Below are 26,295 nucleotides of genomic sequence, written 5' to 3'. Positions count from 1 at the left end.
AAATATACTTCTAAAAGCGTAAAAGTCCTTGTAACTTAATATTTTTTGTACTTCAGGTCATTGCCTGCATGAGCTATTTGTGCTCAGGGAAGGAATGTTTAAACGAATTCCCGATATAGTTGTATGGCCAGGTAAACTTTTAAAATTATTTTTTACTTTGCTTTGGAGGCTGTAGCTCCCCGTAACTGATAATGAAGGGTAGTAGTTTGGGAAGCAGTCCTATCACACGAGTCAGATATCTCACTTTGTCATTTGCTGGCAATAAATTTATGCCAAGGAGTCAAAAATGGCTTCTGTCTCACCTTTTTAAGAGTGACCATTTTTACTTATAGAGATGAGAGAATATCTAGATTGCAAAGTGAAAATGTATGTTACCATGGGGTATTCAATACAGTTTTATATTTATCATAAGGACTTTAATTTCAGTTGATAGTTCTAAGTAACAGTCTTTCATTGTCAGGTTAATGCTCATAATTATAATCAAATGACTGCATACAATTTCTCAATTTTAATAAATGATTAAACATTGACTTGGTGCTGTGTGCCCTTTTTGTACTGATGACCAATTGCTTCATGCATACTGTAACTGAATTTCCTGCGGTTTTAGCACTTGGTTTGGGATAATTACAACATTCCTGTAATTCACTGACATATCTGAACTACTGATATGTATTCTCAGCCTTAATGCCATTTTAACACAGTTTGTCTGGAAATTTCCTTTTTTTTTTTTTAATTAAAAATTTCATGCATGAACTGTATACAAGAAACTAAAAGAGAACATTGACATGCAATATTTCTAATGATTTGAAGATACCAAGTGTCAACCTTAAATCTTTTTTATTTTAATTTTTATGGTCATATTCACAAGTATGCTGTGGCTTCTTTGTCATTCTGGAGCAGCATGAAAGCAGCCAGAGCTTACTGGCCAATTAGTTAGGTTTACAGCTGCTTTGCCATGCAAAGCAGCCGGACTTCATACCCCTGTTTCTCTGTCTTGTGCTCTCCAAATTCCTCCTGCCTGTTGCACCTTCTTATTCACAACCCATATCCCTCCTTCCCCCTGTCCTCCATGGTCTCCTGTATGCACCCACCCTAGTTTCACCCTCTTTCTGGCATTCCTTCTATTTTCTTGCACATGTGCACATGGACCCCTAATTTCACTCTCCTGCCTTATCTGTTGTATAGATATGGTGCCGAAGGGTAGCTTCTGAAAAGAAGTAGTTGGGCTTAATCTTAACTTTTTTTGCCATTATTTTTAGTAACTGAAAGCTTGTTACCAGAGCCTTTCCTTCAGAGAAAAAAAAAGCATTTCCTTCAGAGAAATTTACTAAGAACTGCCCCTTTTCAAAATGACGGCTATTTTTCATTGTTCTCAATTAGATTGGATCTAATTCTCAATTAGATGTATTTTAGGTATTTATTTTAAAATGAAATAAAAAAACCTCCTCAACTTTACACACTGAATAATTTGACTTCTATGTCTCTTGCTCTGCAAGTTCCCCAGCTGTTGATGATGATCCATGGGTAGGTCAGGAATCTTGGGCTTTCTGTATAATTTAAACCTGAAGATGCTTTCAGTCTGGAATAACTCCACAGCTTCAGTGTATTTTGGTACTGTTTCAGTTCAGTTTTGGCAGTTTGAGCCCATTTATTCTTGGAAGTCTCTGTCCTAACTTTGAAAAGAGGCTTCTACACTATTAGAGTGTCTGAAAGAACTATCAAGCCCTAAAGAATTAGCAGACAACTAGTAAGTGCGCTTAAATTGAAGCTAACTATTCAAAAGCCTGTTCTAACTCTTTTTTCTATTTATTCTTAGATTGCCATGAGGATGTAGTTAAAATTGTGGAACTAGCCTGCAAACACAATCTTTGCATAATACCATTTGGTGGTAAGTATTGTACCTTTAAAAATTTTGTTAGGATAAATTTACACTAATAAAGTTACATAATTCTTTATAAATTCAATTCAGGTGGCTAGTGGTATGAGATCATGGCAATAAATCAGCCAGCTCTACATAGGTGTAACTTGAGCATTTAGAGGTGTTGAGTGTATATTTATAAAGTGCTGTTAAAGTAGTAGTCATATGTCAAGACTTTGTCTGACAAGGTAAATAATTACTATAATTTTGAAGACAAATAGATCCCATAGAATTTATAATTTTATTTGCTATTCTTAGTTCACTAAAAGCTAGTGGAAGCCTTTTACATCTGTCAGCACTAGAATGTTTCACTATGTAAGGGTAGCAATTTATGCTTCGCAATGGCTTCTGCATATTCCCACTGGTGCTGCTGCACTTTGGGAACCTTCTAGAAAAGCAGATTCCATTTGGGCCTGAATAAGTATGCAGCACCAAACATTGAGAGTAGAAGTTACAAGAAGCACTGCAGGCAGTTACCTTTTTCTGTAGTTAGCTGTGGGCATAGGTAGCTTTGATCTGTCAATGAATTTTTTTTTCTTGGTAATTTCATCTCTAATCTGTTTTTTTTTTTTTTTTTTTTTTTTTTTTTTGGACAGTGAACTTTATGTAGTTTATTGTTGCTCAGTTATTTCTTGGATCATATCTGGCTCAGTTCTGAGGCGTCATGTCAGTTCAGATTCCTGAAGTCTGAGGCCAAGCATTCGATGTGCCTCAGAGAAAACCATTCCTTGGACTACTGTTTTACATGCTGGGCCTTTACACAATAGGACAGACACATTCAGATCCAGACATTCATAGAATCATAGAATATTACAGTTGGAAGGGACCTCAGGAGGTCATCTAGTCCAACCCCCTGCTCAAAGCAGGACCAACCCCAGCTAAATCATCCCAGCCAGGGCTTTGTCAAGCCGCAGCTTAAAAACCTCTAAAGATGGAGATTCCACCACCTCCCTAGGTAACCCATTCCAGTGCTTCACTACCCTCCTAGTGAAAAACTTTTTCCTAATGTCCAACCTAGTCCTCCCCCATTGCAACTTCAGACCGTTGCTCCTTGTTCTATCATCACTGAGAACAGCCTAGCTCCACCCTTCCTGAACCCTCTTTCAGGTAGTTAAAGGCTGCTATAAGATCGCCCCTCATTCTTCTCTTCTGCAGACTAAACAAGCCTACTTCCCTTAGCCTCTCCTCATAAGTCTTGTGCTCCAGCCCCTAATCATTTTTGTTGCCCTCCGCTGGACTCTCTCCAACTTCTCCACATCCTTTTTGTAGTGGGGGGCCCAAAACTGGACACAATACTCCAAATGCAGCCTCACCAATGCCGAATAGAGGGGAATAATCACTTCCCGCGATCTGCTGGCAATGCTCCTACTAATGCAGCCCAATATGTTGTTAGCCTTCTTGGCAACCAGGGCACACTGCTGACTCATATCCAGCTTCTTATCCACTGTTACCCCCAGGTCCTTTTCAGCAGAACTGCTGCCTAGCTTGTCGGTCCCCAGTCTGTAGCTGTGCATGGGATTCTTCTGTCCTAAATGCAGGACTCTGCACTTGTCCTTGTTGAACCTCATCAGATTTCTTTTGGCCCAATCCTCCAATTTGTCTAGGTCACTCTGTATCCTATCCCTACCTTACAGGGTATCTACCACTCCCCCTAGCTTAATGTCATCTGCACACTTGCTGAGGGTGCAATCTACCCCATCCTCCAGACCATTAATGAAGATTTATTGTGACCGGCTGCCAGCTAGACATGGAGCCATTGATCACTACTCGTTGAGCCCTATGCTCTAGCCAGTTCTCTATCCATTTTATAGTCCATTCATTCAACCCATACTTCTTTAATTTGCTGATAAGAATACTGTGAATTCCTCATGAAGGAAGGTCCTGTACCCCAACCCCTCAGATTTGTCCTCAGTAGAGAGGTGGAAATGCTTTTCAGGTCCTATGTGGGAAAACAGAAGACTTTAATCCTGGGACTGACATCTTTTATCAGCTCCAAATAAGCAGAGCAATGTCAGGTTCTTAATTGAGTGGTGTCCCTGTCACTGCTCCACTCCAGGTGTCCTCGTGTCTGGATCAGAGATTTCCGCAAGCAGTGCCTGTTTGGGTCACACATGCACAACTCGTCTCGCAGTGCCATTGGCACCTAGAGTCGCGCACACGGCCTGAGCCCCTCAGTTTCTTCTCAACCGTCCACAGTCCAAGACAGCCTGCCACAGCTCTCCTCACAACCCATTTAGCGGTTAGATAGGATAGTTTAGTGTTAGTTTTTTCCAATAGTTTAGTCAGTTTTTCACTTTATTCCTTCTCTATTAAAAAAAAAATTCTTTTTATAATCCCATAGATTAGAGTAGTTATTCTTAGAAACAATCACACCTTGTTCCCCAGGCTTTAAACAGTGTTTGTCCTGCAGGGACTCTATGCCAGTTTCAGACAGGCATTCCCAATGCATTTGCTGCCTTGGTGAGGGACATATCTCTCAAAAGTGTCCCCACTGTAAGAATTTAAAGGAACGGGCTAGGAGAGCACAGGTTCAAAATGATCCTAATGAAAAAATCTCTGAGACCATCCTCTGACCCAGGACATGAATCCTCCCGATTACCAAGAGGGAGAGATTCCCAAAAAAGCTTCAACTAGTTCAGGAACCTCCCCCTGAAGTTACTGAAGAGCTGGAAGACGTATCAGAGCAGGAAGGGTCACCAACACTGCACAACTCTACCTCATCGCCGGATGAGGTCATAATACCACCCTCACCCACAAGCGCAGATGACTTCAGGCAGTTCTAGGATTTGTTTAAAAGAGTGGTGCAAGACCTGGAGATTCCACTTGAGGAGGTCTCCCAGACCCACCAAATACTCTTACAATTTTGCATACGACAACCCCATCCAAAACAGTTTTAACAATGAATGAGGCACTCTTGGAGCCTGCCAATAACACCGGGCAAATTCCAGCTACCATTCCTCCAACATGCAAAAGAGTGGACAAAAAATACTATGCCTCCTCTAAGGGAGCGGAGTTTTTATTCATGCATCCTTCTCCGAACTCCCTTGTTGTCAAGGCGGCCCACGAAAGGGGCAAACAAACCCACTACAAGTCCACGCCCCAAGACAAGGATTGGAAAAAGGGTGGATTTGTTTGGCCGCAAGGTATGCTCTTTGGCCACAGTACAATTGTGTGTGGCAAATTACGCTGCACTCCTGTCCAGTTATGACTACAACACATACTCTAGATTAACAGACTTTATTGAAGTGATCCCAGAGGACAGGCGGGAACATTTCCAATCTCTTTTCAATGAAGGACAGCTCATGTCCCAGGACGGCATTGCAGGCCCTTGATGCAGCAGATACAACCACCAGGATCACGGCCACTGCCATCATGATGCAACGGGCTTCCTGACTTCATTCAGCTGCTCTGCCAAAGGACTTCCAGTTTGCGATTGAAGACCTCCAATTCAACAAATCCAAGTTCAATTAAAAGACTGATTAAGTCATGCATACAATGAAGGACTCATGAACCATGCTGCGGACGCTCGGGATATACACTCTTACAAGAAGGAGACAGTACACATACCAATATCCACAGCAAAAAAGACAGCAAGATAGAAATAGACGAAGACCTTGGAGAAGGCGACAGAACCAATCCAACCAGTCGACGTCGCAGCCATTGTCTTCAACAAAGCAGCAATTTTGAAAAATTGGTTGAGGGCCTGAACGACCTCCCTCATCCAGTGCTAACAACAACCGTGAATCAATTTGGCCATCATCTCCACCCTTTTCTAAATATCTGGGAGTCCATAACGTCGGACAGATGGGTGCTAGAGATCATACGCGTAGGATACTCCATTACCACTCCTTGTATCCAACCCCCTTCCCCATCCCTCTTCAGGGACCCATCTCACAAGCACCTACTGTGACAAGAGGTAGATCATCTAATACTTCTAAGCACGGTAGAACCTATGCCACAACAATACAGAGGGAAGGGCTTCTACTCCCACTACTTTTTAACTCAGAAGAAAAGCGGAGGATGGAGACCTATTGTGGATCTCAGAAAGCTAAACAAATTTGTAGAAGTACAAAAATTCAAGATGGTCACACTATCAACTACAATACCAGCACTGGAACAAGGGGATTGGTTTTCAGCCCTCTACCTACAAGATGCCTATTTCCATGTCACCATACATTCAGCACACAGACAGTTTCTCAGATTCGTTCTGGGAGACCATCATTATCAGTACAGAGTGCTGTCTTTCGGTCTCTCCATGGCACCAAGAGTCTTCTCAAAGATTTGGCCATGGTAACTGCTTATCTCCACAGGCATAAAATAATGATATTCCTCTATCCCCTGACTGCCTGATAAGAGCAAACAATTGAGCACAGGCATTACAAGCTACCCAACAAATGATAGCTCTATTCCAAAAACTGGGTCTCATAATAAATCAGCAAAAATCCACATTGGTTCCAGTACAACAGTTAGCGTTCATAGGTGCCCACCTGGACTCAATATCTGCACGAGCATCACTACCGGAAAAGAGATTTGCCACCATCATGAATCTAATCTCATCCATAAAGAAGAGTCCTACTGTGACAGTCCACACATGTCTGCAACTCCTGGGCCATATGGCGGCCACTACATTAGTGGTGCAACACGCATGCTTACGTATGCCCTGCCTACTGGCATGACGTGCAACAGTCTACAAACCACACACACAGCCTCTTTGAGGTACTGACAATGCCCAACATCATCAAACGTTCACTACTGTGCTGGGTACATCCCAACAACATGACAGTCGGAGTCCCATTTTTTCAGGATCCTCCTCCTGCTTTCATCACAACAGATGCATCCTTATTTGGATGGGGAGCGCATCTATCGCACCACATTTCTTAGGGTAGATGGTCACCATCGGAAGCATGCCTATATATAAATCTGCTGGAGCTCTATGCGGTATGCAACGTATGTTTACACTTCCTCCTGATTATAAAGAACAAAACAATAAAAGTCATGACAGATAACATCACATGCATGTTATATAAAAACAGACAAGGAGGAGCCCAATCACAGTCATTGTGCAGAGAGGTGATGAAATTATGGAAATGGTGCATCCACCACGGAATCAACATCTCAGCTTCATACCTACTGAGATGCCAGAACACAACTGCGGATGCTGTCAACAGACACTACACAAAAATACGAATGGGAGTTGAACAATCACATACTACAAGACATTTTCCGACGATGGGAACACCCAACCATTGACCTGTTTGCAACTCAGTGTAATTGGAAATGCCCTCTATCCTGCTCCACAGCAGGATTGAGAATCAAGTCTATGGGGGACGCATTTCTCCTTGATTGGAGCAGACATCTGTTATATGCTTTCCCCCTCATACCTATTATTCTCAGGGTCATACACAAAATACCTCAGGCAGAGCAACAGTAATTCTCATAGCATCTGCATGGCCGAGATAAATTTGGTATCCTTACCTGCTTCAAATGTCCATGTACACACCAATACCTCTTCCATTATGCAAAGATCTACTACATCAGGACAATGACTGGACTCTTCACCCACACATAGGCAAGTTTCACCTCACAGCATGGCTCCCACATGTTTCCAATACAAAGAGTTAGACTGTTCAGAACAAGTCAAAGACATACTATTAAATAACAGGAAGCCTGCAACTCCAAAACTTACTTTGAAAAGTGGACCAGATTCACCAAGTGGTGTAAGACCAAACACATTACAGCTGTATCTGCGTCAATTCCAACCATCCTGGAGTACATCCTCCAACTTAAACAGGCAGGCCTTTTGCTCAGCTCCGTCAAGGTCCATCCTACAGCCATCGCTGCTTTCCACCTGAAATTAGGGGAGAAAACAATATTTACACACCCAACAGTTAAATGCTTTATAGTGGTATGTAAAATGTACACCCAGATATCCAGCCACCCGTGATACCATGGGGCCTGAACTTGGTTCTGCATACTATCACCAGACAACCAATCAAACCATTGGCAACTTGTTCCCTGACACACACATCTATGGAAGTCTCCTTTTTAGTGGCTATAACATCTGTTAGACGTGTAGGGGAAATTGGAGTGCTTATGGTCTACCCATCCTACACAGTTTTCCATAGGGACAAAGTAACATTGCACCCACACCCTAAATTCATACCAAAAATCAACTCATCCTTTCACATTAATCAACCAATTCATTTATCTGTTTATCTGAAACCTCATGGCAACACAGAGTGCGTTACTTCATACACTAGATGTGAGACGCGCAATAGCCTTTTATCTAGACAGGATGAAACCTTTCAGGAAGATATCAAGGCTCTTTGTATCCATAGCTGAATGATCCAGTGGAATGGCTATATCCAGCCAGAGACTGTCTAAATGGATAAAAGGCTATATTCAACTGTGCTACAACTTACATAACCTACTATACCTCCCCAAGAAGTTAAAACTCATTCCACTAGAGGAAGGGCCGCAACTATGGCTTTCCTCAAAATATCTTGATACAAGGCATATATGGAGCAGCTACCTGGATTTCTATACACACTTTTACTAAGCATTACACCATCGACCAAGCTGCTAGATCTGATGCTGCCTTCGGACTGAAAGTTTTGTCATTTATTGACCATGTTGACTCCGAAGTACCCCCCTACAATTGAGGGGCACAGCTCTATAGCCACCTGAAGTGGAGCACCCACAGAGACACCATTCTATGAAGAAGAGAAGGTTGCTCACTTTGTGCAGTAACTGAGGTTCTTCGAGATGTGACCCCCTGTGGGTGCTCCACTACCTCCCCATTTCCCCTCTACTTCAAAGCCTATTGTTGTTACTCCACGGTAGAGAAGGAATAGAGGGGCTCAGATCATGCATGACTCCAAACAGGCACTGCTTGTGGAAATCTCTGATCCGGACATGAGGACATGTCAAACACCTGTAGTGGAGCATCCACAGGGACCCACATCTCGAAGAACCTCAGTTACTGCACAATCTTGTCATCTGGGGAAATTCTGGCTTTGAGGAAACCAGTTCCATCATCTATCTGTTTGATGCCTAGATTTCTCAGTGGTGGGGACTTCACCAATGCCGCTTCCCTCAAGGGAGTTGGTGCTTTTGTGCAGACTCCCTATTTCTGAAGTCTTTCTGCTCTGTGGAAGCCTCTAGCTGAGCATGCTTCTATTCCTGCCAAACATAACAGAAACAGGGTCTTGGTTCAGCTTGACATTTTTGGAAACCTGCCTCAAGCATACAAGGATAAGAGAATGGGGCTAGGAGAGAATCTCTGGTTTGGAGCACTCTGTGCCATTACAGAAGAGAAACATTATCACACATCCAGGGAGTGCATAGGCAGATTAGAGGCCCCTTCTCTGTCTCCCTTAGTTCCTTTAATTATTGCAGAACTCCAGGATTCAGATTTCACTCTTCTTTGGTGACCCCTCTGTGTCAGTGCACCTCTGTCTTCCCACATGGTACATGTTCTTTGCCAAAATGATCTATCGGAGATCCGCATACAGATCTAGAGAATGTTGCAGAGTTTCTTGATTGAAAAATCTTTGTTTTGGGGCTATTTGGGTTGGCCTGTGTGCTGTCTGGCCTGGGCTTACAGGTTTACCTGGACGTCTCAAGAAACAAGGCAGCTTCGCCTACCAAGAGTTCACATTTCATGAAGAACTTGCTCTCAAAAGCTCTCAATACCCTGGTATAACTTTACATGGACTCCTTTTTCTTATGCCACTTAATTTGTGAATAATGTAGCCATGTTGTTAGAGACTTCTGTCAACTTCTTGAAGGTCAGAGGACCATAAGATGGCAGCTGAGATATCTGCTTCTCTAACTCACAATTTTTCCTCTTCTAAAAGAGCTAAATTGCAAATTCAACCTCCTTCACTACATCCATTTATAGAACCTGTCTTTTCTCCCTTCTCTGGTTAGATTCCACAACAGGTATTTCAGTATTTCGTACACTCATCTCTAGGTTCTTATATGGTTTCTCTAGCTCAGTGGCTCCCAACATGTGCCCAGGAGCCAAAAGTGGCCCATGGAGTCTTTCAAAGTGGCCCGCCGCTCCTCTCCCACTGGCCGCAGAAGAGAACTGCTGCCTCAGGACCCCGGTGGAGCGTGTTGCCGCAGGGCTACAAGACCTGTGCAGGCTCCTTGCTACAGCCAAGGGGATGGGAGATCAATGCTCCCCTCACCCTGGCTGTAGCAAGGAGCATGGCCAAATGCTTTGCCTGGGTCCATAAGTGCTGGGGTCCCTGCTGCAGCCAGAGGGAGGGGAGATCAGTGCTCTCCTCCACTGGCTCCAGCATACAGCAAAGCACTCTGCCTGGGTCCCTAGGCTCTGGGGTCCCTGCTGGAGCCAGAGGGAGAGGAGCACTGATCTCCTGTCCCCTGGCTGCAGAAGGGAGCCATTGCCTAGGGACCCAGTCGGAGCGCAGTGCTACAGAACGCATGCAGTTTCCCTGCTGCAGCCAGGGGGACGGGAGATCAACGAGAAGGCAGCCTCCTCACTGAACTCCTTCTGTCCGACTGCAGAGGGTAGGGGCATGGAAGTTGCTGGCAGAGATTGGTGGCCCTTCAGGGTTGTAAAAATGATTATCAGTGGCCCTTGAGCCAAAAAGGTTGGGAACCACTGCTCTAGCTTTTGAGAAATCTGAGGTCTCAAGTTGGCTGCTCTGAAGCATATGACAAAGGTGCCTTAGATCAGTGGTTCTCAACCTATTTATCATTGTGGGCCACATATGCAGCTCTCTGTGTTATGTGGGCGGAGACCTGCATATGCAGCCCATAAAATAAATATATATATATATATATATATATATATACGCACTAACAGTATGGTCCTGAGGATGTCATATTGGCCATAGGTGTGTGCTGATTGGGCCGCAAGCAGCCTATGGATTGAGAACCATTGCCTTAGATTGATATCTTAGTCTAAAGGGTTGTGACCTTTGGTTTTATTCACATGCTCATGAAGTTCTGCTCTCTCAACTTGGCATCTAGATTTGATGTTTGCTTTAGGATGACAGCTTTGCGATTTTTTTTTTTTTAAACTAGAACTCATCCCCCTTTCATGGGGTATTGTACTACTAGTTAGATTCCCAAAAGTGGGAACATGTAGAGGTTACTTGAAGGAAGAAGGCTTACTTATCAGTAACTGTAGTTCTTTGAGGGTGGAGTTTCTCTATATTTACACCATACCTATATTTAAAGTTGTATTCTGGGGTTTAACAGAAGAAAATGAGATGGTTGGGGAATTGATAGTCTCCTTCAGCGTGTGCTCTGAATGTTTGCACTACAAAGTGAAATGTGTAGTTGAACAGGTACTCCTTTCTTGAAAGTGCACAAAATTCTGCAACTCTAGGGGCATGGCCCATAAGTGTGAATGTGCAATGCACTCTCAAAGAAACAGTTAGTGTTACACAACCTTTCTAAGTGACACATGCCTCGTAACTAAAACATCTGTCTTAGTTAAATGTGGATAACCAAGATCAAGGCAAACTATTTTAATCTAAGTTGATATGTTTCCCACATTTGCAGGAGGAACAAGTGTTTCTAGTGCTCTTGAGTGTCCTGCAGATGAGAGAAGAACTATTGTTTCATTGGATACCTCACAAATGGTACGTAATAAAAATTTTAGGGGAAACCTCACGGGATGCAACCATTTAAAAGTATACTGCAAATGTTTTAAAAGTTAATAAATGACTGGAGTATATGATGGTTGCCTGATATTGCGAGAGTAAAAAAAAAAAGTTTGTCCACGTCTTCTTTAAATGGTTTTAATGTTTTACTGTATATCCAAAAACAGATATGCAAAATTTCATTCTACTAGTCACTGTAGTTGCACCCTATTTAGAGAGAGGTTCAGCATTGTTCTGTTGCTGATGTCACCAGTGTACTGCATGATGGCTATTGTGAAGGACCTAACAAAATAGCTGTACATTTTCTGTTACGTTGAATGGCCCCCTGGCACTCTTGCTAATTATATGTGAATTTGCAGGTTACCTTTTAAAATAACAGTATACGTAAGTTTGTTACAAATAGACAAAGGCAAGGAAATAGTGTTAAGACTCCTAGAATTTTTCCCTTGTGTAGAAGTTATAGAGATCTTAAAGGGACAAGTTTGTAAATTGCATTTGCTTGGAAATTTTTGTGCTATGGTAACAATAACACCCAAGATTATTGTAAGTGAAATATTAGAGGGAGATGATAAACTATGAGGAGTACTTCCATTTGAGTGCATTTTGTATAAAGTCAATTTCACTGTGCAGTGCTTTTGCACAGTAATATTTACAAAACACAGGTTGGCAGGGGAGGATTCCGGGTCAGTTTAGTGCTTTGAACTAAACTCTCTTTAAATTGACTAGATTTCAAATTGCCAGTGACCCTTTAAATCAGTGAGTGGATGTACTATGTGCTATATTATGGAATTGCAAGGAGAGTTCAAGTTTGTCGCATGCTTAGTGTTATTGAAACTTAGTGTTCTGTATTCACTACTTTTCCATTGTTATGAGGGATTGTACACTTGTAATAATAGTTTTGTGGCTGTGTAGTAATGAAGTGTTACCATTCAGAAATGGCATCCTATTTTTAAACTAGCATTGCGTTCTCAAGATTTTGCAAAGCTGTTTTGGCTTGCTTCTCCGTTCTCTATCACTCCTCAGAGCGCTTTGCTGGCCTGGGAGCAAAGATTAGGTTTTGACTCCTTTTCTCTGAAACTTCGGATGGCAGCGCAGCTTGCAGCTTTCTCTTTCCACCTGTCTCAGGGAAGGATGCAATTCCTCTTATAAAAAGAGCTGCTGCTAGTGGCAACTCCTCCTTGCTTTCACAGGTATACTGAATGGATTGGAATTGAGGGGCGGAGCCAGAAGTGTTCTGTGGCCCACAGTTTGGGGACCTCTGGTCAAGGAAAAAACCCCAACTTTTTAAAGTAATTCATTGTGCCATCAGGCTCTTCTCAATCATCTAGTTGCATTAACAGTATATGAGAACTACAGTTGTAAATGAGTTTACTGTGATTTGATTAGTTAACATATCTGTTTAAAAGAATATAGAAAACCTGATATGGGTGTCAGATGTCATTAGTGAAACAGAAAGGAGAACAAGGTGAAAAATATTGTTGTCTGAACTAAGAACTGGACAGCCCTCTGAACATATAATAGGTACCTGTTAATCTGTTAAGGACTCGTTTCAATGAAAAACACCATTTAAAGAGAACTTAAACACTGTTTAAAGAGATTCTCTGAACAGGAACAATAAGATATAACAAACGCATAAAGATTTGTTTTCTGAGGCATTGTGAGTGATTCAGTAAACTGATCTGAGAAGCTTAAATTAACTAAACTGCAGGTGCTTAAATGTTCGGTTACTTTAGGAGTATGGAAATAGGAATGTTTTCCTGGGTTTGAATAATTTAACCAACTTTTGATGGGAAATGCTGTTTTTATTATGTGAAAGCTTCATATTAGAAAGGGGCTGTTAGATAACTGAAGTCCAACTTATGCATTGTTAGTTTTTTCAAACATCAGTGCATCTTTCTTGTTTGGATTTAAACAACCTTCTTTGGGTTCTGGTCATTATGTGCATTCAAAATGCAATCAATGTGAATACTGTCCATTGGTCCAAGCCTGCACCCTAGGTCTCTGAATGCATGCTCAGTACCAAGTGTATAAAGGGAGGTATGGATTGACCACCTCTCCAGTTCCTTCTTGCCACTGCATGGCCTGGGTTGGAATCCTCGTGTGTCTGAAGCTATCTTTGTACTGTCTCATATCTGTAAATGTAATTGTTTATAGTTTTTAGTGTTTTACGGTTTTTTAATAGTCCTTATATAGTTATTGTGGATTTGTTTTTCCCCCAAAGTGGGAACCCTCTCCATTTCCTACCCTCAGAAAAAGGACTGTGCCCAGATTTCTAGTATCTCCTGCCCTCTTTCCTTCTTTGTCTGTGACAACCACTTTCTCTGCCTTTACTGCTTTGGGGAGGCATGTGTCTCCTCTAAGTGCAGATATGTATCTAGACTCCTCATGCATCCATGTCACCAGTGTCCATGAATTTGCATGCAGCATGGCCCACTACATGTATAAAACACTGCCATTCAGCCTTTTATCTGGTCAGAACCAGTCTTGTGTCTGAGCACTCTCCTCATGTCTCTTCTTGGATGACATTTTGAACAGCGCTCCCACCAAAGAAGCAGCATACAGTGCCACAACATAGACACTGTAGCTGCTTCAACTGCATGACTTTGTGATAGATATCAAGAAAAGCTCCTTGATCCCTTAGATAAAGCTAGTTCAGCTTGGATGGATATAGACAGATCTGTGGCCAAAGCTTACCCATCACTGGACAGATTAGAGAAAACCCAGAACCTGATATCTCTTGGTAAGGAGAAAACAGTATCTCCAGCCACCGGCTTCCTGGTTTAATATATAAGCATGACAAAATCCCATATCGAGTGTCTCCAGAAGTCATGTATGTTTACTATACTAGAGACCAGTATATTTGACATCTTGAAGCAAAAGATTAAGAAAAGATTGTTACTGTGTGTTACCATTTTCTGTATGTGACTTTAAATCATCTTCACAATGTGACTTCTCAGATGGTTCTCTCTGCCATCCTGGGTAATGCATTTACATTTTCTTACTGTTAGGTGAAGGGTATGGGGAGCAAAGCTCTTGTGATATCATTCCTCCTGTAAAGGGGGCTGTCTGACTGAATTTGCTGATCCAGTTTGTTTATTTATTTATTTCCCCCAATCCTTTCGTTTGTCAGACTAGTGAGTTTAGAGTGCAATGCATTTATACTGTTGTGTTCTCGTCTCCTCCTCATATTCATTAGTGCATTCTGGAGTGAGTATAGAGCATGGTCCACCAGTTGAAGTAGTAACTATAGCCCTAGTAGTTATTTTTAAATATTTAATTTTAAGTTAGGCTTTAACTTGCCTTGGTAAATACCTCACTTATAGTTTTGCCATCTTGATGTAAATTTCAAGAGAGCAGAGAGGGGCATGAAACAATGGAATGTGAGTTACCTCGTCTAATTTGCTTTTTAATTCTGAGCTGTACCAGAATATATATATATATATATATATATATATATATATATATATATATATATATTTCTTAGCTAGGCTCTGAAATTCAGATAGCTTTGAGATAATTGAATCCTTGTATGCCAGACATGAAAGTAATGTAACCACTCCTCTTCCTCCAGAATTTTGTGTGACCTCATTCTCTCTGGTTTTCCTGCTTCACGTTGCTGTGCCTACACAAACTTTTCAGCCATAATTTACCACTGATACATCTTCATTTACAGTAGTGACCATGGAAACTTTACTGTAGACAAGGCTACACGACATGAAGGTAAAAAAGCCTAAGTCTTGTCTATTCAGCTTCCGCTGCTGCTGCCATAGGAGGAGCTGTACTGTTGGTAAATTACAACCAATAAGTTTGCTAATGTATAAACATCATTTGAGAAACAAGGTCACTTGTAAGTAAATTCCAGAACTGTTGTGGTCTAACATTTGATATTTTTTTACAACAGAATCGAATTCTCTGGATAGATGAGAGAAACTTAACTGCTCATATAGAGGCTGGTATTATTGGACAAGATTTGGAAAGACAGGTATTCTCAATTTCTTATGAAATTTGCAATATTTCTTGTTTCAGATGAATTATTCTTAGCTAATTAAAGTTGTTTCAGGTGTCTGGTCTAAATCATTGAATTGTATTCTCATCTTTGCACAGATTTTTCATGCAAACAGTTGCTTTCCATTTATGCTTACCAAATTGGTAAAAATTATATCCAGTGTTATGGACTGTTTCTAGCACTGGATATTTTTATTAAATTTTAATTGAAATATTTAATTGAAAAATCCTTTCTAGCCTTAAATGCAAAATACCATAAAAGTGAGCTGTCAATTTTCAGCATGCAGTACATGCCTAAGTGTGGCTGCAAGGCATCACACTTTGTATAAGATACATATAGGTATGAAACTAAATATATACATCAGCAATTACACATTTTTGATATCCAGTCTGAAAGATAGATGGGAGGCTGGTGAGACTGTGGGACAAAGTTAAGGTAGTTTGGAAATACACAGTTAAGATAAACATATTTTCAGGTATTTGAGTTTCTTGTAAGTTTAACCTAAACTCAACTCTTCTTGGCTTTTTAATGGTGTCTCTTACTAATTAGTGTTCTTGTAAGAATGTTTAACTTTAAGCTACTGATATGTACTCTCAAATTTAAGGTGAGGTTAATGAAATTGTTGGTCTGGGAATTAGTTGTCTTCGCACTCTCTTGTAATGGAGAGAGAAGATTTTCCTCATTCTAATATTGAAGTGATTCTCAAGTAGTTGTAGGGCAAGTGCAGAAATTTTCCCAGGATAGGTTATAATGTTGTTCCTGGGGGAGTTTTGGTCTTGCTTTACAAGTTAACTCATTTTTCACATGTTGAGAAGGAGTAGAGGAAGTGTTTTCAACTTTTCAAATGGGCAGTTTATGTTCATGGCTAAGATCAAAATATTCTAGGAAAGAAGTTTCCTTTTGGCTACTATCTATCTAGCCGGCAGTGTAATTGGACTGCACTTAAGAATTTTAGCTATCTCCAAACTAAAATTTTTCATTTTCATTCCTTTTAATGATCTCCCTTGTTCTTATACTTCTGCATTAGAATACATTGCTATGATGCGTCTTTCTGCAAGGAGCAAAATATGACTTAAAAAGTCTCCTCTCTAGCTTATAGATCCTTTACTTGTTATTAAATGGCAAAAAACATCATTAACCCAGCATTAAGATTGCCTGGCTATAGCTTGTGTACTTTCAAAAGTTGGATTTTAGCAAAACTCAACTTGTGAAATCCAGGAAATGCACAGTTAAGTTTGCATGAGCATGAGCCTTAACTTTGTTCTTTTGAAGTTGGCAAGACACACTGGGAAATTATCTTCATTGATTGTTGGGTGTAGCTATATTGAATGGTATAGAAATAAATTGGAGCAACTTGGAAGAACTGTGGTTGTGATGTGAGGTGATCTGAGCGGCTGTGGCTCTCTGGAGATTTGTTAGAGCCCCTTTCCTTGAGTCCCTGTGTGTAATCAAAGGGAAGAAATATATATGTGCATTGGAAGATCCAGTGTGCCTCATGTCATCACTACATAGTGTAGGCTGTGTCACTAATAGGTCTTGGCATGAAGATTATCAGCAGGTAAGTGGGGGATGAGTTGTGGTCTGAGTTTAATGAAGGGTAAGTGAAAGTATAATGTTTGATGGTATTGTGTGTGGGTGAAGTGGTTGAAGGCATTCTGGGACATCGTTCAGAAGGCAGAGTTAAGGTTCGTTGGCACGTACCTTAACTCTCTCTCTCCTGGTTTTCACAAGTTTGACATTTGCTGAACTCAGTGTTTTGGAAGGGCACAGGCTATCACTAGGCAACCTTAACTCTGCACTAACAATTCTTTTGTGTAAATTCCTAGGTTTTTTTAAAACAGAAAAAGAAAATTTGGGTAGGAGTTGTATTGATCATGTAGCTGTGCAGTTCAGATGTTCCTGTGGATAGGTAATGATGATCATAGAATCGCAGAAGTGGAAGTGACCTTGAGAGGTCTTCTAGTCCAGTCCCTGCACTCATGGCAGGGCTAAGTATTATTTAGACCATCCCTGAGAGGTTTTTGTCTAACCTGCTCTTAATCTCCAATGACGGAGATTCCACAACCTACCTAGGCAATTTATTCCAATGCTTTAACTATCTTGACAGTTAGGAAGTTTTTCCTAATGGCCAACCTAAACCATCCTTGCTGCAATTTAACCCCATTGCTTTTTGTCCTAACCTCAGTGGTTAAAGAGAATCATTTTTCTCCCTTCTCCTTGTAACAACCTTCTATGTACTTGAAAAGTGATATGTCTCCCCTCAGTCTTCTCTTATCTAGACTGAAAAATTTGGGTTTGTTTAATCTTTCCTCATAGATAATGTTTTCTAGACCTTTAATCATTTTTGTTGCTCTTCTGTGGACTTTCTCCAGTTCATCCATATCTTTCCTGAAATGTCGTGCCCAGAACTGGACACAGTATTCCAGTTGAGCCTTATCAGTGCAGAATAGAGCAGAAGAATTACTTTTCGTGTCTTGTTTACAACACTCCTGTTTACATCCCAGAATGTTTGCGGCCTTTTTTGGGGGGGGTTGGGGGGACAACAGTGTACACTGTTCACTCATATTTAGTTTTTGATCCACAATGACCTCCAGCTCTCTTTCTGCCGTATTCCTTCCTAAGGAGTCATTTCTCATTTTATATGTGTGCAACTGATTTGTTCTTTCCTAAGTGGATTACTTTGCATTTGTCCTTATTGAATTTCATCCTGTTTACTTCAGACCATTCCTCCAGTTTGTCCAGACCATTTTAAATTGTAATCCTATCCTCCAAAGCACTTACAGCTCCTCCCAGTTTGGTATCATCCTCCAACTCTGTGTACTCTATATCCCATTATCTAAATTATGGATGAAGATATTGATGAGAATTGGACCCAGAACTGATCCTTGCAGGACCCCTCACGATATGCCCTTCCAGTTTTACTGTGAACCACTGATAAACTACTCTCTGGGAACAGTTTTCCAACCCGTTATACACCTACCTTATAGTATGTCTGTGTTGTATTTCCCCGAGTTTGTTTATGAGAAGGTCATGCAAGACAGCATCAAAAGCCTTACTGAAGTCAAGATATACCACATTGACTGCTTTCTCCTCCCCCCTCCAACCTCCATCCAAAAGGCTTGTTGCCCTGTCAAAGAAAGCGATCAGATTGGTTTGCCACAATTTGTTCTTGACAAATCCATGCTAACTGTTACTTATCATCTTATTATCTTCTAGGTGTTCGCAAATTGATTGCTTAATTATTTGCTCCATTATCTTTCCAGGTACTGAAGTTAAGCTGCCTGGCCTGTAATTACCCAGGGTTGTCCTTATTTCCCTTTCTATAGATTGGCACTATATTTGCCCTTTTCCAGTGCTCTGGAATCTCTCCCGTCTTCCATGACTTTTTGAAGATAATCGCTAATGGCTCAGATATCTCCTCAGTCAGCTCCTTGAGTATTCTAGAATGTATTTCATCATGCTCTGGTGACTTGAAGACATCTAACTTATCTAAGAAATTTTCAACTTATCCTGATCCTATCTCATTTTCACTGTCATCCACTATGTTAGACGTCCAATTGCTACTAACCTTTTTGGTAAAAACAAAGAAAGTAATTTAGCACTTCCGCCATTTCAACGCTTTCTTGTTATTGCCCCCACCCCTTAATTGAGTAATGGGCCTAACCTCTCCTTGGTTTTCCTCTTGCCTCAAATGTATTTGTAGAATGTTTTTCTTGTTACCCTTTGTCTCTAGCTAGTTTAATCTCATTTTGTGCTTTGGCCTTTAATTTTGTCCCTACATACTTATTGTTTAGGTCAAATTACAAAGGATGAATATAGAGTCCTACAAAAAGTGGAAACACCTCCCACCCCTCCCCCGGCCGTTTCAGATCATTGAAGATCTCCTAGTTAAGCCAGGTTGATTTCTTGCCATGCTTCTTATTTTTCCTATGTAGTGGGACTGTTTGCTTTTGTGCCCTTAATGTCTCTTTGAAAAACTGCTGACTCTCTTGAACTATTTTTCCCCTTAGACTTGCTTCCCATGGTATCTTACCTACCAACTCTGAGTCTGCTAAAGTCTGCTTTCTTGAAATCCATTATCCCTCCTACCATTTCTTAGAATTCACTTTCACCTAAACTACTTTCCACTTTCAAATTCTCCACCAGTTCCTTCCTATTTGTCAAAATCAAATCTAGAACAGCCTCTCCCCTAGTAGCTTTCTCCACCTTCCGAAATAAAAAAATTACCTCCAATACATTCCAAGAACTTACTAGCTAATCTGTGCCTTGTTATTTTCCCAACAGATGTCTGGTTAGTTGAATGCTCCCATCACCACCAAGTCCTGTGCTTTGGATGATTTTGTTAGTTTTTTAAAAAAAGCTTCATCCACATCTTCTTCCTGGTTATGTGGACTATAGTAGGCCCCTACCATGACATTCTTTGTTTCTTACCCATTTTATCCTTACCCAGAGACTTTCAACAAGTCTGTTTCCTATTTCAATCTCAGTCCAAATGTATACTCAGCCACCCGCATAGGGAGGGATCCACAGCTCCTAGACCACAGGGGAAGGGTAGGGAAGAGAAGCTCAGACCCCGTGAAAGACAACCCAGGCCCCACCCTATCCCTATCCCAGAACCTAGCCCACACCTAGTCTGGCTCCAGTAGATGGGCAGGGGTCAACCAGATTCTGGTGTGCACACACAGGAAGAAGGACTCGGAGGGTTCCTACATCATGGCATACACCAGAGGAGAGAACAGGGGGCTTACAGCTGCCCCGCCCCTATTTTCTCCTATATCCCCTAATACCCACCCTCATGTCTTCCTCCTCCTGCCCATCATCTCTCTCTCTCTCTCTCTCTCTCTCTCTCTCTCTCTCTCTCTCTCACACACACACACACACACACACACACACACACACACACACACACCCTCCCCCCCCATCACCTCCTCCGTCAGTGAAGATTTACATGTTTAATTTATTTTCTTTTCAAAAAATAGTTTCAGCACCTTCTGAATATTCTGTGGTACTCAGATTATATTTCCTCAGAATAAAAAACAAACACCTTTGATAGAGGCAAAGATGCTGCCTTTATTTTTAATTTCAGATTTCCAAGGTTGAATTTGAACTTCCAGTGCCCTAGATGATGTTGCTCAGGTCACTGGCCATAACTTCTCTCTTTAGCTATTCAGGCCATGTAAGTTATAGCTAGCTTTCAACATCTCTCTCTGCACATGCACAGTGCAATCCATTTGATGTGTGAGCTTGGTGCATGCTTAACTGGAAAACCAAACCCTTTGGTTAATAACATTTGTAATTTGATTTTCCCCAAAGGGCTAGTGGATGGCATGCACTCTGTTTGTTTGGCTAAGTCTTGAGCATTTGAGACCATGGTGCAATGATCTCAGTCCTGCCTTTATTTCTATCTGTGTATGAAAAAAAGTTGCCAAAACATGTTAATGTTGAAAAAAGCTGGGTCTTTGGAGGGGGCGGCTGTATCTGGGGAACTCTGAGGTCAAATGGCTCCAAAATTTACTCAGCTAAGCCCCACTCTCCCATAAGGCATGCCATATTTCAAGGCATTCCAAGTAATTGTGGATTTTAGAGCACCTAGGAGTCCAGCTTTAAACAGAAAGCTGTTTTTAATCTTAATAAAAGCTGTGACCGTAGCAGTGTTTTCTGAGACACCCCAGCACCCTTCAAGGTCTGTGTTCAGCTACGTACAGCTGGTGGTAGATGATTGTTTAACACTAGTGGGGAAACCTGATTTCCAATTATAAAGCCAGTGGGAGTCCCAAGCTAGGTGCTTAACCTCCCTAAAATGGCATAAAGCCGTGAACTATAGGTATGCCACGGAATGGACTAACTGCTGATGAAAACCCTCATCCTTTTCAGGCATAAATGCATTCTTCGGCACACATGTAAGAGAAGGTTCTTAAACAATAAGATTTATATAAAAGGAATTTTATAATTAATTGAAGAGTAGCTTTTCATTGAAAAAAGCTATAGTACTCCCCTTCAAAGAAATGTGTGTCAGACGTTACCAACGCAGCCGTTGCTGGTGAGAGAGATGGCCTTTCACGCCTCTTATTTTATATCCGCTTTTATCATTTGATGTAATATTTTAACCTTTTTAGATCTCTGGTATTTTTAAAGGTTAGAATTAAAATGCACAGAGCATATCCCCTTAATTTAAATGACATTTTTCTAGGCTAGTAACTTCTGATATTTCACCAACTATTCCATCCTTTAAATGCAATAAAAATTTTCCTCCTACTAGAATAAGGTATAATATTCCCTCTCCTACTGCAGCTGCCTTTCATAACTTGCAAATTGAAATAGTACATTAGACTTAAAACTCTTGCAGTTTTTTCTTCAGAGCTTCTTCTTGACTAGAAAAAGGAATTTTGAATTGACCTTTCAGTGCAGATTTTCCCACAGCAATATAAAGAGGCTCTGGATGACAATCTGGTTAGTGCTGAATATAAATTTGTATTTGATAAGGTTTTAGCACATTAAATATATTTAGGCACACTAAATATGTGTTAGGGACTTCAGTCTGACCTTCTGGGTTTGCAAGGAATACAGAATCAGGCAATATTAAAAACGTTAAATATATTTATTTTAAGTGATAAATTTTATTAAACAACTTGATTGGAAGCTTATTAAAATATCAGTGATTAAGTTACCAGAAACTACTAATTTAAGGGGGAGACTGTTAAAACCAAGGGGTTCTAATTGTGCTTATTTTAAATTTAAACACAATGTGCTCAGCATTGTACCTGATATATAAATAGTCCATGCCCACAAGAGCTTACACTCTGAAGGGCAGATGAGGTGGGGGGAAGGGAAGCACTGAACAACACAGGAGGGAATAACTGAGAGGATTTTTATTATTTAATTCACTACTTCTCAGGATTGCAGAAGGTGATTCTTTGACAGAAGTTTGAGGAAATAGTGGAGGGATGGCAACCTAGGGTTGGGAGGACATTCCACATGAAAAGAGCAGCATGAAAAAATTATGGGAAACAGAAATTAACAAGGTGTTAAAGCTGGTTTTGCTACTGGAGCAGAGATGAGAGTTGGTGGAAAGGTCTGAAAGGGCTGGAAAGCAAGGACAAGATCAAGTGTAATGCAGTGTGCAATGTGGAACCAGTGGGTGAAATCAAGTTATCCTGGGATGGTGAGTTTTAGAGCACTAGGTGAAGACTGTAATTTTAGTAGCTGCAGTTCGGACAGATTGGAGGGTGACTGATGTAGGCTTGGGAGACTGGAGAGGAAAAAAAGATGCAGTAATCAATATAGGAGATGACCAAAGAATCAATCATCATCTTATCTATCAAGCCAGAGAGGAAAGGTTGGATTCCTGAGAGGCAAAACAGCATATTTGGTCATGGTTGAGATATATGTGGAGAAGGGGAGAAAGTTTAAGATGACCCTCCGTTTATAAGGCTGAATTGTGTAAACAGCAAGAGAGAAAAGGGGGGAAGTGGACATAATCTGGGAGGGAGAATGAAGATAATTTCTTGTTGTGCTTTAGATGTCAGTGAGTCATCCAAAGGGGAGGAAAAAGTCAGATGGTCCGATTAAATAGGAGGGAATCAGAGGAAAGCATGGGATGAAAACTGAGTCACCAGCAGGGAAATAATACTTGGATTCTTGTGAGCAGATGAAGTAGTCTTGAGAGACTTCTAAATAGGCGATATGAAAAAGAAACTGAAGGAGGAGATGGTGAAAGAGCAAGTGGTGAGCGGAGGATAAAAGAAATAGTGCTACAGAAGCCAAAGAAGAACAGTGTTAGAAGGGAAGGAGTGATCAAAGTTATTAAAAGCAGCAAAAAGATCAAATGGGAGTAAAGCCTTAAGATTTGGCTAGGCACAAGTCATTGAAGACATTGGTGAGAGAATTTTCAGTAGAGTAGAGAGGACAACAGCTTGAGAGGAATGTATCCAAAACTAAGTTAGAAGAGGGGAAGTTTGGAAGTTGTAAATAGCCTGTTTGATTATTTTAAAGTGAATGAAAGAAGATATGTGAGACAATAGTTGAAGATGGAATCAAGGGCCTTTCTGAGGATGTAGCATACTAAATCTTGCTTGTAGTTTGAAGGGAAGGAGCCAGAGCAGGGGTTGATTGAAGGAGAGTGAAAGAGTGAGTCCAAAGCAAGAGAGAAGAGGATCAGAAAGGTAATGAGGCATGGGTACAAATAGAGGGATTGGAGGTGCAAAGCAGGTGTGGTGTTGGATTCTTGAGTCATTAGAAAAGTGTTCCATCACCTGTCTCTCTAGACTGTGTTCGCTGCAACAATAACTTCAGTTAGAAGAGTCAGTAAGCTCCATACTTTCTTTGCTGACCTTTCTTATACAGTTCTCCTTAAGCATAAAGTGGTACTGTACAACCTGACGACAAATTAGTCATTAGCGTAGCCACTGACTTGTCTGAATCAGATTATTAAATTAATCATCTTCCCTCAAGATGCACTGGCTGCCAGGTAAGTCAGGTTTCACAAGCTTGATGCCAAAAGGGGCCTTAATAGGACAAAGCATTCTGTAAATTCCCTGGATCATTCCTGGTTATATGGTGGGTAGAGGTTTATGCTGTTTCCTTGATTGTCCAGGTGCATAGAATCCTGTATAGAAACAGGGCATACTTGAATAGATCCAAGGCATGACTTCAGAACATTCCAGTTATGGAAATGCTCTGCCTACAGCTCAGTCCACACCTCCATGTGAGTCTCCCAAGAATGCAGATCTGCACTGACAGTATTTGAAGGAGCAAAGTTACTCACCTGAAAACTGGAGCTCTTTAAGTAGAGTTTCAGTACAGATCCACACTCCCACACCATCCACCTCCACTTCTTTAGTGTCCGTTGGACTTGGTGCGAGAGAGAGTGTGGTGGTGGAAGGAACAATGTTATGGGGGACCATGTCTCCTTATATTAACCTTACCTGGAGTCTTCCAAGGTTTAACATGAGGTACATTTTTCTAATATGCTTAAATAACTTTCCTAAGTAACTTAAATACATTCAGAAAATTTCCACAGGGTGTGCATATTCCAAAATGATCAGTTGTGTACCCAGAGAATGGCAGTGGATACACAAAACCCACAGTACCAGAATTTTGAGTTTAATTTCCCTTTTTGATTGTATATGCATAACTGCTTGAAAGCTTCATGCAAAAGTATTAGAAATAGTGCTACCTTTTGATTCTATAAAAACAGAACATTAAATGGTTTTTGGAACCTAATAATGCAAATTTTCATGGTAGCAATTTAATTACTGAGGAGTTGGAAGATGTCACACTTAAAAAAAAACAAAACAAAAAAAAAAACCAGTAGCTGACTTTCATTCACAAAGTCTGGCTTAGATAGCTGCCATTTCAGTATACGAATTTTAAATATTAGAATGGCTTTTCTAACGGAAACTACTTTTCAAACTTACTTCTCAAATTAAATACTTACAGTGTAGAGCTAAAATAATTAGAACCAAAATAAACAGGCTAACAGACGTGGCAATGTTTGCCTAGATAAGGGCAGTAGAAACCTGAATGGAGCTGAAAATCTATGTGCCAAGACAGACCTGTATTGAAACTATAAAAATATTGAAATTCAAATGCCAGAATAGAAAGGTGTGAATTTATAATTTTAAAAATACTTCTATAATCAATTAAAATGACTTGTGCTGTGTAGCAGATCTGTTAATGAGCAAGGTAGATTTCTTAAAACATTAAGTTGCCTGACACTTTCTATTATAAGACCTTGTTCTCAGTTGTTTATAACTCTGCCAAACTTTTAACTGTTGGGCTGAAATTTAATTATAATGGAAAATGTCAGCAAAAAGACCAGAACAAAGTTAGAGAAAAATGCATTGTTGTGCCCCTGGAAAAAAAAATTTTACATCCATTTTGTTGCAAAACTGTGGAGCCTCCATTCTTTGGAGCAGGGACTTGAAATTTGGTGAGGAGTTTTTCCTTGGTTCAGAGCTGTTTAAATTTGAACAAGCTGAATGACCGTTTGCACATACTCAGTAGAGACCTTTTTGTTTCTCCACACTTTTGCTGAAGATTTCATCTGAGCGTGCTCAGTCCCAGGACTGGAGTATTGTGTCCAGATTTGGGTCCCCCACTACAAAAAGGATGTGGAGAAGTTGGAGAGGGTCCAGTGGAGGGCAACAAAAATGATTAGGGGGCTGGAGCACAAGACGTATGAGGATAGGCAGAGGGAACTAGGCTTGTTTAGCCTGCAGAAGAGAAGAATGAGGGGGGATTTGATAGCAGCCTTTAACTACCTGAAAGGGGGTTCCAGGGAGGATGGAACTAGGCTATTCTCAGTGGTGGCAGATGACAGAACAAGGAGAAACGGTCTGAAGTTGCCAGGGGGGAGGTCTAGGTTGGACATTAGGAAAAAGTTTTTCACTAGGAGGTTGGTGAAGCACTGGAATGGGTTACCTAGGGAGGTGGTGGAATCTCCTTCTTTAGAGGTTTTTAAGCTGAGGCTTGACAAAACCATCGCTGGGATTATTTAAAACTTAGGTTAGTCCTGCTGTGAGCAGGGATTGGACTAGATGACCTCCTGAGGTCCCTTCCAACTCTATGATTCTATGACTGCAAGGGTTGAGCAGGACTGTTCCTTTGATTGCATCTCCAGGGACCCAGGAGCCACTGTGGCTCTTTCCTGGGCTCTTAAAGCTCCCCCTGCTGGCACCCAGGTATCAATGAAGAACCTGAATGAAATACAGGGATGTGTTCATGCAGTT

The 26,295-nt window shown here is 40.9% G+C and overlaps 1 protein-coding gene across 2 annotated transcripts in view; it reads left to right on the top strand.

Annotated features, from left to right (window-relative positions):
• AGPS (alkylglycerone phosphate synthase) overlaps window positions 1-26,295 on the top strand; it is a 142,551-nt gene that overhangs the window by 47,621 nt on the left and 68,635 nt on the right. For both annotated transcript variants that reach the window (XR_010919851.1, XM_067549183.1), the window contains exons 5-8: window positions 57-131; window positions 1,817-1,888; window positions 11,459-11,538; window positions 15,461-15,541. Coding sequence is in view for 1 of the 2 variants with exons in the window: in XM_067549183.1 (XP_067405284.1) it covers window positions 57-131; window positions 1,817-1,888; window positions 11,459-11,538; window positions 15,461-15,541 (308 nt within the window). In the remaining variant the exon portion in view is untranslated. The remainder of the gene's footprint in view (window positions 1-56; window positions 132-1,816; window positions 1,889-11,458; window positions 11,539-15,460; window positions 15,542-26,295) is intronic.

This window comes from Emydura macquarii, unplaced genomic scaffold (genome assembly GCF_026122565.2).
Source record: "Emydura macquarii macquarii isolate MOO-44397 ecotype Brisbane River unplaced genomic scaffold, CSIRO-AGI_Emac_v2 contig_1253, whole genome shotgun sequence".
Taxonomy (NCBI): domain Eukaryota; kingdom Metazoa; phylum Chordata; order Testudines; family Chelidae; genus Emydura; species Emydura macquarii.
Note: the sequence above shows the minus strand (reverse complement) of the source record. Positions and strands in the feature narration are given on the sequence as shown.